Source organism: Poecilia formosa, unplaced genomic scaffold (genome assembly GCF_000485575.1).
Source record: "Poecilia formosa unplaced genomic scaffold, Poecilia_formosa-5.1.2 Scaffold62, whole genome shotgun sequence".
NCBI classification, from domain to species: Eukaryota; Metazoa; Chordata; class Actinopteri; order Cyprinodontiformes; family Poeciliidae; genus Poecilia; species Poecilia formosa.
In genome coordinates, this window is record NW_006800001.1 from 508,575 (window position 1) to 521,502 (window position 12,928).

At 39.3% G+C, this 12,928-nt stretch overlaps 1 protein-coding gene across 1 annotated transcript; it reads left to right on the plus strand.

The window, feature by feature from the left end:
• The first annotated feature begins 301 nt into the window (after window positions 1–301).
• Window positions 302–12,492, plus strand: vstm2lb (V-set and transmembrane domain containing 2 like b). The gene is made up of 4 exons (XM_007554195.2): window positions 302–628; window positions 8,441–8,610; window positions 9,530–9,574; window positions 10,635–12,492. Exons 1-4 carry the CDS (start codon window positions 514–516, stop codon window positions 10,932–10,934), a joined length of 630 nt encoding a protein of 209 aa, XP_007554257.1. The 5' UTR covers window positions 302–513; the 3' UTR covers window positions 10,935–12,492.
• The last annotated feature ends 436 nt before the right edge of the window (window positions 12,493–12,928 follow it).

The window sequence follows — 12,928 nt, forward strand, 5'->3', positions numbered from 1 at the left end:
AAGAAGACAAAAGGTTAATAGAGTGTGAATATTAGATAATCAGTCAAGACCAACGAAGGTCTAAGGAAGCCAGAAAAGTGCCTTTGCGTATCTCTGGTAAGGTTGTGAATTTTACAATTGCGCGCCTCATTTGTGAATTATTTTATCAAGTTTTAAAATTAAATGGAGATAATTGAGAACCCGGCATTAATTTGTGCATAGGCTAACTTTGTGGGAGCTCATAGCTGAATTAAAACAGTCGCACTCCGACTCACCACTCACGTCTTCCTGAGATACATCCGCTTAATTGAGTCGAGCCGCAGCACTCCTTTCTCCCTCCGCCTGCCTGACCGCAGCATCTCCTCCCGCTCAGGCAGGAGCGACAGCCCTGTGTTTTCCTCCAGGTCCAGCTGTGGGTGTGTGGGTGTGTGTGCGTGTATGAGAGTGAGTGTCAGCGGAGGAGATCAGCTGCTATCCATGCTCTCTTCCTAATGTCACAGTTTAACTCAGCTGCTTGAAACACCGGCTGCGGCTATGGGAGCGTTTGGACTGATGATGAGGATTTTACAGTACGCGGGACTTTACGTTCAACTTAACGCGGGTCTGCGTGACGGATATGTAAAGGTGGATAATCGCGTCTCTGGAAATGGTACGTTCTACCATGACTGAGATCATTCATTTAATAGCCATCAAAATCAGTGTCCTGGTATATTTTATTGAATACTACTTTGATTAGATGAGGATTTGTCTTTTTTCCCCATTTCTTTGTTTTTGGATTTTAAAAGACTGAAGAGATTGTACAGCTAATAATTAAGGTAAAACCTGCATTACAGTTTTGGAATACATTAAGTTCCATTAAAATCAAATGTAGATCTTGACAAAAATATAAACCACTGTTTACTACTTATTTATTAATTAAGCTCCAATCTTGCATATTCAATATCAGTTGAAGTATGTAGAAAACTTCAAACAGCAACAGCTGCTAATGTTAGGCTCAGCTGGATGGAGGACTGCAAGATCCTGCAAATTTCTAACATATCACTGACTTAAATTTCAGTATCCATACAAACAGGTTTCCTTAGAAATCGGCAGGACCTTAAACACCTGGTTTAGAATAAGGTTTGTGTTAACCATGCAGTGTAAAGAGAGCGCATGGCACTGCAACACATTAACCTTTAATGAATTTTTCCTGCTTTCTTCAGGCTGCAGGTTTTTGTTTTTTGTTTTTTGTTTTTATACCAACAGTTCATCCGTAGTTGTCTTATTACTTTAAGAGTTTGCTTACAGAAATGTTGGCAGCTTTTCTGGTATTCACCTCTGATCAATGTTTAATATTCCACAATCATAAAAATTCATGCATCAGTTAATTTTTGCTGTAATTCAGTTGTTGTTGGAAAACTTGTGGAGAGGAACATTGGAATAAGATATACATTGAGAAGAAATGATATAGGGGCAAATTTAAAGTCTGACTATTTTTAATTGTCTATTTCATTGCCCAAATAACTTACAGGAAGATTTCCCCCGTTTTTCACTAGCTGGCACCGTTTCCACAGATTTGCCTTTATTATCTTTGACGTTCCTTGGGCCAAACACGACAAGATTCACTCAAACAAATCTTAAAGACCAGTTTTTGTGACCTTCTCCATGCAGCAGATTTTGTAAGATTTAATAAGACATCAAAGTCTGTTTCTCCACTATTTAGTAAAAGGCAAAACACATTTTCATATCTTACTGCTCAGTTGCAGCCCATGCGGCAAAATGTGTTGTAAAGCGAACGTTGTTAAGGAAAAATATGAGGGAATGCTTATTCAGTGAACTTTCGTTGAAATGTGTTTTCAAATGCGCAGACCTCTATAAAACTAAAGTCCCTTTTATGAGTCTCTAATAAATATAAGCCTAACACAAAACAAATACGTTATAGCTAAACAATTACAAATAAGTGATTGACCTAGTGAAAAAGTGAACTTTGAAACTGTCTTACAGCAAAAACAAACATGCAGATATATTACTAAACTGTCTGATGGAGGCAATGAACAGCTTTTGCTGAAATTTATTCTCTTTTACAGCCTTTCTTTCTGTAGCTGCAAGGTTAGACTGACTTCTGTTTTGTAAAACTGCTGCAGGTTCTTCAGGTTTTTGAATTATATGAATGTTTTTGTCATAGACATACAAAAGTCACTTTCACGAATATGTACATGCACTAATAGATTTTTGCAACATCCTTATTATTACCCCACATACAGCTGAAGGATAAAGAACTTGTGGATCAGCCTACTGCTCTCCAATAGTAAACCATCAGAAGACGTGTGAAAACATCAGGAAGTTGGTCAGCAAATATATGTAGGTTTTGATTGCAATAATATCAATAAAGTTTTTGCCACTGATTATTTGGGAGGACACAAACTATTCTCAATATCCCACTCTTTATGGTTGATTAGAGACAACCTATTCATTTCAAAATTAGCTTTTCTTTAACATTATTTTTACTGTGTTTCAAGAGACTGCTTCTTGGTTGAATGAAAATAATTTTAAATATAAATCTTTCAAGGCTATGAATAATTTAAGGTCTAGTAGCAGGCCTTGAAGTCCCACCATATTTCACTCTTAGCAGCACACAAGCAACTTCAGTAGCAGAAAACTTAGACTTTTGTTATTTCTTATATTTTGGTAATCCTCTGGAGATTTCTCTCTTCCTCTCTTTCATTTTTTTTTTTTAAACCAGACTCTTTGATAAATTGCCTGAGCAGAGGGGGAGCTGAGCCTTCATGCAGAGCAGAGAGGCTGCATGCACCGTTCTGAAGAGTGCTTGTTAGAGTCGACCCTGGCTCATACGTTTTTAGATAAGCACGTCTGGCCCCTGCACCCCACTTACTGCTTGAGCTGAGGTGTCTGGTGAATCACATGCAGGAAAAAAATTAAAAAAAGATCTACGCGAAGAACAACTGCGGCGTTACGGCAGCCACTCAACGCATTACCTGTTACACTTAAATTGAGGTCAGATCTCGGCTGTGAAATTGGGTCTTCGAGTGCATTTTAGTTCTTGGACAGCACATGGTGAGGACATGTAATGGTGATTGTTGTGAAACCCGCTATTTTTGAACATTTCATTGCAACTTTCCTCTGCAGATACCCTTCTTTCACCCCGTTGCAAGTGTGGCATCTTCACAGTGTTGGAGTGTGTAACAAATTCATTAGACTTCCAAAGTGTCTGGGATCCTCTGCTAGGTGTCCCCCTAATGAGGATGACCAGCCTCTGCACTTTTTATTGGCTTTCAATTTAATGGTGCTCTGACAGTGCTGGTTGGAGTGGGGGTGGACAGATTATAGAGTCATGCTGTCACAGCACAGGCAGGCAGAGGACTGCTTAGAAAGAAAAAGCCAATAAAGGAAGCTTGAAACAATGTACCCTGTAAGATATGCATCGAGACCAGAGTAAATCTTATTTGAAGGGATGGTTTGTCATTTGTGAATGGAAGAGCTGTAGATGTCGAGGTGGGCGCGGGGGAGGAGTTTAGAAAACAAAAACGACACCCTCCCCAAGGAGGGTAAACCAGAAAAAAAATCATTGCTAAGGAAGCTGGTTGTTTACAAGGTGCTGCATCCAAGCATATCTACAGAAAGTTGAGATGAAGAAAAAAAATGTGTGGTAGGAAAAGGTGCAACAGGGACAACTGCAAACTGGAGAAGATTGTCAAGCAAAATCCATTCAAGAATTTAGGGGCGCTTCACGTCTGTAGAACGGGTGGAGAGGCACAGAATCGTCCATATTGGTGGGTCTGATGAGAGACACGAGATCCAACAATACAGAAGACCTGAAGGCTGCCAACACAACAACCTGGGCTTCCTTTACACCTCAGCAGAACCACAGGTTGATTACCTCTGCTCCACTCTGCATTGATGTAGTAATTTATGTGACATTTCCATTTTTAATATTCCCTTTTACTGAGCAAATTTAAATTTTATGATACACTGAATATTTAGGTTTTTTTTTTTAAATCCATCTGTTAACCATAATCAAAGGTTCTGTCAATAAACGCTTGACATTTTTCACTCAATGTTTACATATTGAGTTTAACTTTATAAAATGAGTGACAATTTTTTTTTTTCTTGAGATTCTGAATTTGTGGATGTACACAAATTCACATTATCCTCTCACTACCTGTGATGTAGTATGACATGCTTAGGAAAAACCTGTGCGAAACGGCATGTGTTACAACTCGTGCCACATCGTTCACGTTGCCTCTTCTTGGTGGAGAATGCAGAAATAGCTTGTGAGTGCCGTGTCCCAGGGGCTATGAAAAATTCACTCCACGAGACAGAAGTAAGGGTGGCAACAAGCAGACAGCTGCTCGGTTGATTACTGGTGCCATTCGTATTTCATTATTTTTACCTTCCACCTTGAATTCAGGCTGAAGGTCTCTCGGCGTACCGTTATTTCCCCAAGGAGAATCTGCCGGTATACCCCATTAATGATTCTGAACCAAATATAGACTTATTGACTTTCATGAAGTATCCCTCAGTACTTACTTGTTTGTTTTGCTTTAAAAACAATTAAAAAAAAAATCTCTTACCATTTGCGTTAAGAATCTCAGAGAACTTGCGTCAACATTACATAATTATCCAATATTTCACTGTCAGTGTGATTCGATGTGTTAGTTAAAGCAATATCTTATTAGCTGCACTCAAAAGAAACAGCCCTTGAGTACTGAGTGATTGCTTCCCAGATCTTAGCATTTCCCAAGCTAAGTTAACATACTTAGTATCTTATTGTACGCAGGATTAAAGCTTTTGATGCGAGATTAAAGCTTCCAAAGATCAAGATAAACGTCCCCTGTAGATTTTCTTTTTAACAGCAGCTTACTGTTGTTTTCACTCAAAACTCCCTCTGTGTGTCGGTGAATATTAAATCCATTCATCACATTAGTGAATTACGTTTTCGCAGAAGGACTCGCTCCACAGGCTGTTAACGTTCTGTGTGGTGGGAGTTATAAGCCTGAAAATTTCTTCTCATTGGTTTTGAGACACTAAAAGAAGTTGCTAAAAAAAAAGGAGTTTGCGCAAAGCTCCAACGAAGAAGCATCTTCTCATGAGAAACATTGCAGTTGAAACGGACGGAGATGTTCCAGCTCCCCTCAGCCTTTAGTGACTTAATGAATGCATCTGTTTTAGACGAGAACCGTCAGGAAAACTCTGTTGAGTTTGGTTGAGAATTTTAATCTTAAAAAAAAGGCTTTAAGTGCTATGGTCAAAATCTCCAGCTTTAGCTGAAACATATTTAGCAATGAATAAATTACCACTGTTCTAGGTCAGTTAGTGCCTATTGTATTTTATGGTGTTAAAGTTTAAATCTTTAATTTCTATTTTCATCAATCTAAACTTGCCCTGGGATGGATTGGCGACATGTCCAGGATGTTCTCCGCCCCTCGCCTGATGACTGCTGGAGATTGGGCCCTACAATTGTTACCCTTGTAGGGTAACAAGGGTAATAATAATGATGGATGGATGGATGGATGGATGGATGGATGGATGGATGGATGGATGGATGGATGGATGGATGGATGGATCTAACCTGACCTAGAAAACAGTGGATGCTACACCATTTTTCTGGTGAGACTGGTAGAGAAAGCAGCTTCCAATGGGTGTGTACTGAGCTGTGTTTTCAAAGTGACTGATTAGCAGTTCAGCTAAACTTCTTTAACATAAAGCACCAGTGGACATGTCCTTACTAAGCTTCTTCTGCTGAAGTTTTGGTCAGACGAAGCTTAGCTTGTAGCTTGAGTGTGTTTTTAGCAATGGAAACCCAGATTACTTCTGCGAGAGACTTATCTACCTGTTAGTAACAGACGAAAGAATCAAGTCGTATGTGGCTGAATCTGCATTTAAACCACCGCTGACTGCTTCATATGTGTGTATAAACTTATAGCTTATACTTTTTACGGACACTATCTCCAACAGGCTCAGATTTTCTACAACTACTCCAGTCTTATCCTATAAAATTTTGGCTAAAACAACCTGAAGCTCTTTTGGGTCGGTCCCCTCCCTCTCTTGTTCCCAAATGCAATGTAGGATCCAAGAGCAGATACACGTGTCTTGCTTTCTTCTCATCCATACGAGCATGTGTCGTCTTTCTCCCATTACATGCTTTCCTTATTTTATCCCCTCTTAATTTTTTATGAGTCTATAGTGGAGAGTAAGCAGCTATCACTTCTATCACTGCTCACTGAGCAATAAAGTGAAAAATGCTAAGGAGGGCCTTTTTAAATATGTATGTGCCCTACGTAGAGCTTCAAACACGAGTCCCTTGCGTCTGCTTGAGGATGGTTCTGACAGTACTGCCTTTATGAAAATCTATACTTAGACGAGGCCAAGCCAAGCAAACTCATTCTTTGCCAGCTCTCAAGCATTATAAATGAGACAGCCTGGTGTGCTGAAAATTTCCCTGGAAGTCAATACCGAGAACTACATGTTTTTCATCTTTTCACAGACAGGGCCTTGAAATCGTGCAAGCGGAGTCAGCTTTTGGGTTGATTTAGCATTCTGCCAAGGTTATGGGGATTGATTTCTGGGAGATGCTGCTGTGATTCAAGTCGGGAAGCTGTTGGTGTCTGTTGAATAGGCTCGCTTTGTGTGCAGCGGCATGCAGTTTGTTTGTGAACAAAGTCGTGTTTAGCACCCTGTTTGGGGAGGAGGGTGTCTGCATAGCAAACTAAAAATGTAATTTGACAACTGTCAGAGGGATTATCCAACCCCGTTAGGGGATCAGAGCTTAACGAAAGATGCACACCAGCATCCTTGTGGCTGTGGAGAGGGAGTGTGTGGTAAGCTTCGTGAACATCCTCTTCCTTCCATACTACTGTACTAGAAAAGTGTTGCAACGCAATTGTATGTAAGATTTGACCTCAGTCAAAAGATGTGCTTACAGTTTGGAATGGTGATGCACCATATAACCATGTGCAGCAGAATGACAACACCTTCAAAAGCATCTGCGGTTCTGAATATGGGGCGGAAGTAACAGAACCATTACACTGAAATGGGACCTTTAAACTAACATGAGTCAACTGACCTCTTTAGCTGTTTTGGTCACACATCTCAAAGCACAATTGGTTGTAAAACAGCTTTTGTGGAAATTGGTTAAGGCTCCACAGTTCAGATTCTTAATTTATTTGTCAACTGAGTCAGTCAACAAATGAACCATTCAGTCTTCTCTATACCAACTTGGACAAGGACACCTATTGAATTTTTTGTCTGGTAGTTAATTACGTTCTTTAAAAGATCGTATCAGCTTTTCAGTTTCAGTTCCACTTCACAATTATTGAATTAATTCATTTAAAATGTTTAATCAAGATGCATGAGAAAGAAACTTGTTCTCAAGAGGTTATTAACTCCAACAGACTCACATCTCAGATATAGAAATTTTATATTATCCTTGCTCTGTTCACTTCTTATTTGCTGGTGTATCTTAGTCATGATAAAGCTGTCTGTGCTCAAGGACAACACTTGGTTATAAGTTTTGTCTCTTAACACTGCTTCCACTGAGCACCTGGGAAAGTTTCACAACTGAATAATAAAACTTAAATGCTTCCATAAAGTCAATGAAGCATCATCCATCTAATGTCTATACCCACTTATCCCGACAGGGACACAGAGTGCCTATCTCCAGCTCTCATTGGGCGAGAGGCGGGGTACACCTTGGACAGGTTGCCAGTTCATCACAAAGCAACATAAATAAGATTATTAATAGAGTAAATATATGTGGTGTCATTACTGTCTACACTCATCTCAAGAGAATTTGAGTGTAGACTCAAATTACACGATTTTATCCCAGATGATGCCTTCCTCATAGGGTGGAATAAACAGAAACAGAAGTTGTTGTTTTTTGTTTGTTTTTTTTGTTTTTCTTAGATACTTAAGATCTCAGGGAACCTCTATTTGGATCTTTTATGAGTCATACTGCCATAATGCATCCACAAACCTTGATATTTCTGCCATATACAGCTGAGGTGCTGTATATAGTTTATGCATGTCTGTAAAGTATGCATGTATGCATTAACTGCAGTCTTGCTTATTCTGAGATATTTACATCTGCACCTCTTACTGATATTTATTCATATGTTTTTCTTTTTTAAATAATTGAATAAGTAGATTATAAGACCTTTTTGACAGGCTCTCTGCTTTACTGTAGGTCTAAGGTTTATTGATCTGTCTTTTCCCCAACCCTTGAACATGGCAGAACTGCGAACCCACCCAGACATGGCCGACTAAACTGAAAGGAAAGACATCATCAAATAGAGGCGGGGCCAGGAGGGCCATGATAACTCTGGAGACCCAGCAGAGAACCATAACTATCTAGGAAATAGAAGTTTTTAAAAAAAATTTTGTTTATGATATTCTGGGGGAAAACTACTAATCTCTTTACTCTGGAGTTTCTTCCATTTCTTATTCTCTCTCCTCTATCTTCCAGCTCTGTTTACGGAGGTCCCTCGTGACGTTACGACACAGATCGGTGAAGACGTGGAGATGGCTTGCTCCTTCCATGGGGCGGGCTCTCCCTCATTCTCCCTGGAGATCCAGTGGTGGTACATCAAGAACCACAAAGACTCTCAAGGGCTGGCCTCACAAATCTCTAACACAGTAAGCTAAATGGCATTGCACGTCTTCCTTCCTTCTTTGTCTGAACAAAGATTTTCAGTTTTCAGAGATTTATGAAAAGCAAAAATGTACATTTTAAAGTTGAAATACTGCCAACGAGTAAGTCACAGATGCCAGAAGCTACTTTCTCATTGTGATTCATGGCTGAATTGAATACGTTTTCAAAGTCTCTTGAAGGTCCTCATTGAGGGGCATCATCAAACTCAATATTGTGAGCTGAGTTATCTCTAACAGGTACTAACGGGCCTAAGGTTGTAAAAATTCTCATCTTGGACCCTTTTAATTTTGAGTAAACGAGCCCCTCTAAACACCTCCTGCCTTCTTGAGCTGTTGCCACTCCAGCTGAATACGAACTATCTCCAAGAGAGAAAACACTTTGAGGACTGCTAGAGCCGAGCTTAAAGCTGACTATGTATCAGTCAAAGTGAAAGGAATTATTAGCCATGGCAGACAGCCTCTGGCATAAAAACGAAGGTATAATTGCTGATTAGCATTTGCCAGCACTAGGGGAAACAGGTTGACTTCCTCCCATTGGGTGGTGGTGGTGGTGGTGGGGTTGGGGGGGACTCAGGCTCCCCTGTTGAGCCTCTGGACACTATAATTGGCTCTGAGAAAGAAATAGATTTTCAAAATCTCCCTTTTCTCCATGCATAATTCATACCCATGCCCAAAAGAATACCTCTGTGCAGCCGCATACATAATCGCAAGTTTTCCTAGTCGGAAGCTTACGTGCTCGGGGTGCATGTAAGCATATTGCATATTTGTGAGTCTGGACTAAATAAGACGTGATGTCAGTGACATAAAAGGGATATGAAGAACATCATCAAACATATTTGCTTCATGTTGCTCGCAAAGAAGATGTTTGTAAATTTCCTAAGCTGCTTTCTGTGTCTCCGTGCAGGTTGGGACTCTCGAGGAAATGCCGAAAGATGCCACCAAAATTAGTGTAAGCAGGATTTGTAAGCACAAAAACTCAACTTTTGAAAAATTAGTCAAACCCACTGAGCCTTTTTTAAATTGCCATATTGCAGCCACAAACTTCAAGAGCCAAATTGCTAAGAGGAAAGAAAATGTTGTTGCTCTGAAATACTATATATTTCATAAATAAGAATTTGAAGTGTGCTTTAATCTGTGCTTAATACAACGACTGTTCACTAGTGTTACAGTAGAGTATTTCTCTATTGCAGCTTTACACATATAGAAATGGTATTCCAATTCTGTTAAAATTCTCTAGTTCGCTTAAAATTGCTGGAGAGTATCTGTTAACTTTCATTTTCAAGCCTGATCACATACTCAATTAGCTCATTATTTTTTGTACCTCCTAAGTATATAGGTAGCAAAAACTTGCATTCTGGTCTTGTGTGACCAGAGCACCATCTTTCACACGTTTACTGAGTGAAACTGCAAACAGGACCAGTTATGGTTTTCTTTCAACAATGGCTTTATTCTTGTACTTAATCTGCAAAGGATCTGCCCAAGTATTAGTTGTCCTGATGACAGATTCTCACACCTGAACTGTGGATCTCTGCAGCTCCTCTAGAGTTGCTGTGGGCCTCTTGACTGCCTCTGATTATTGCTCTCCTTGTCTGGCCTTTCGGTTCAGGTGGATGGACATGTCTTGGTAGGCTTGTCGTTGTGCCACGTTCAAAATTTGGGGTGCAATTTTGTAACTTTACCTGGTTTTAAACTTCTCCACAGCTTTATGTTTGACCTCTATGCTTTCATCATTAGTCTTCATGGCATTGTCTCTGAAGACCTCTGTCTATTAGTAGCTTGCTGATTCGCCTATTTACTAAAGTTTCTGTGGAAAGTGAGTCCAAGTTATTTTCAGAAAATTCTTAGTCGCAGAAGCATATATCTAAGATTTTCCAAAGAATATGCAGCTGAAGATGATGAAATACTTAATTTACAGATTATTTTTTTTGCTTGGGTACTTTATAATAGTGACATTTCATGTAATTTCCGGCAGTATTTCGTTTAAGACACTCTGCCTCTGTTGGCGACAGGTGGTAAAAGTGGCCGGCAGCAACATCTCCCACAAACTCCGTCTCTCCGGTGTGAAACCAGCAGACGAGGGCACGTACGAGTGCCACGTCATCGACCACAGCGGCCCTGTGGAGCAGCGCTACCGTGTCCAGGCCTACCTCCGAGTGGAGCCGGACAGGCTTCAGGAGTCTGACGACGCTCAGCTGCAGGAACTCGAACACCCCTCAAGGGGGAGCCGCTTGCAGCAGAACAACGACCGGGAACTGAGGAAGAGATCAGCTCACACTATTCCTGACTGCAGGGGGCGCTGTGTCCTTTAGAGTGGGAATTGTGTCTGTCTGCATGTTCCTCTGTTAGAACGTGTGTGTTGGTTACCACACTAGTGGCTCTTTATTTCTTGAAGGATATTCTGTGCTTAATGATCTTATCTTGTTGCTTGGAAGCCAGTGTTGGTGGATGTTATTTAAAGGGTTTTGTGTACCAGTACATTTTTTGTTCTTGTTCTTTTTTTTTTATTTTTATGTGCTTTTTGCTTTAAAATTATGTGAACAGTAACTGCAAGAAATGAATAAAGTGAACTTGTTTTCTGCTATTTTATGATGAAAAACAGCAATGCCGAAATTATTAATGCAGTTGCAGGAAATGGGAGTTGGAACCAGACATTATACAAACCTCCTATAGAAAGACACATAACCACTTATTTCTGATAGTCGGACATTAAATCAGACTAAATCTTTCTGGTTTTAGGTCAATTTATTTGCTAAGTGCTAGAAAAGGAGCACGAGGATATTTTTCAGATTTTTTTCAAAGTTTTTTTTTTCCCTTTCAACCTATACGACTTTAGTGTAATGTTTTTAGGTTATGTAATGGCCAAATTTGATTTCTCACAATTATTCTTGTTGATTTCTTTTTATCTTATTTTGCACTGTCGCTTTAAAACCCCTCAACTAACCATGTGTCGTCATGGATACTCTGACTGACTAACATGTAAGCGTTTCGAGAGTGCATCAAATCTTGTGAAAGCTGCGATATGATCACCTGGGTTGATTGTTTAAATGTGTAGTTAATTTATTTTCTCTGACTATATAATGAGACTATATAAAAAGTCTCATTATTTTTACATTTAGCAAAAAGGAATACATTTTGTAGTCCTGACTGACTAAACTATATAGTCTGATTTAATGTCAGTGACAGAAAAATGGTTGTGCCTTTTTATATATAGTGGATGTAAATGCCTGATTCAAATGATTATTTTTGGGTTTTTACTTTTTACTTAGGTTGTCTTTGACTGAAACACAATGGGATTATCAGTGTTACTGTAAAAATGCTTTAAAAAAGAAAGTATATTTATTTTGTTCTTCTGGAAAATAAGAATGAGTCGCAGTCAATTTAGAGTAAACCGTATATTGTTTGACTTTTAAACCAGATATATGTCCTCTAATCACATGGGGTTTTAAAATCTGTTTTTACGTATCAAGCTGACCGTAAGCACTTTACTGTTAGTAATGTTATGGCTGCCGTTATTCACAGTATCAATTTGTGTCTCCACTTTAACAGAGCATGTAACTTTATGCTCGATTTGAATTGTGTTATTTGTGCTGCTGCTATTTCTTCTGTAAATGCATTATTCAAATACGTTATTTTCTTTTCTTGTTTGGTGATCTTGTTTGGTTCCTGCTTAATTAAATGATAAATAAGAAATCACAGGCCTGAAGGTAGCTATCTAGCATTTTTATATCCTTCACTCAACAACTAAATTGCATCTTTTGTTGAGGGTTACAGATAGAAGATACGGCAACATAATAGTGACAGAAATCTTGAATGTAAATGAATTGCTCGATTAGTAGCTAATAAAGGCACCCTCTTTTATCTGCTTTGGATAGTGTGGGTTTGACTTTACTGATATTTACCTTTATACATTTTGTTGCACAAATTGCGTCACAGAAACTATATGGAAAAATGTTCCAGATTGTCGTTTGCTGCCAGCTCCTGACTGACGGGAGCAAGCTCTCCATGCTGCTTTTCAACACTGAGTTCATCTTTTTCACCAGCAGAGAGCAGCACTGTTTAAGATATACACATATGAAGAAAAGCACCAGGCAAGACAGAAATACTGCTGCAGATGTACTGTCGGAAATAACAAAAAATATTACGGAGTGCTGATATAACATTATTTTAACTCACTTAAACTCTGAAAGGTATTTGTTCCAGGGAAACCGGTGTTCACTGGGAAGTGCTCATAATTGTACTACTGCACTAAATGTCCTGCTGACAACAACTGAGTTCTGGTTTGGTTACTGATACTTAATGTTTG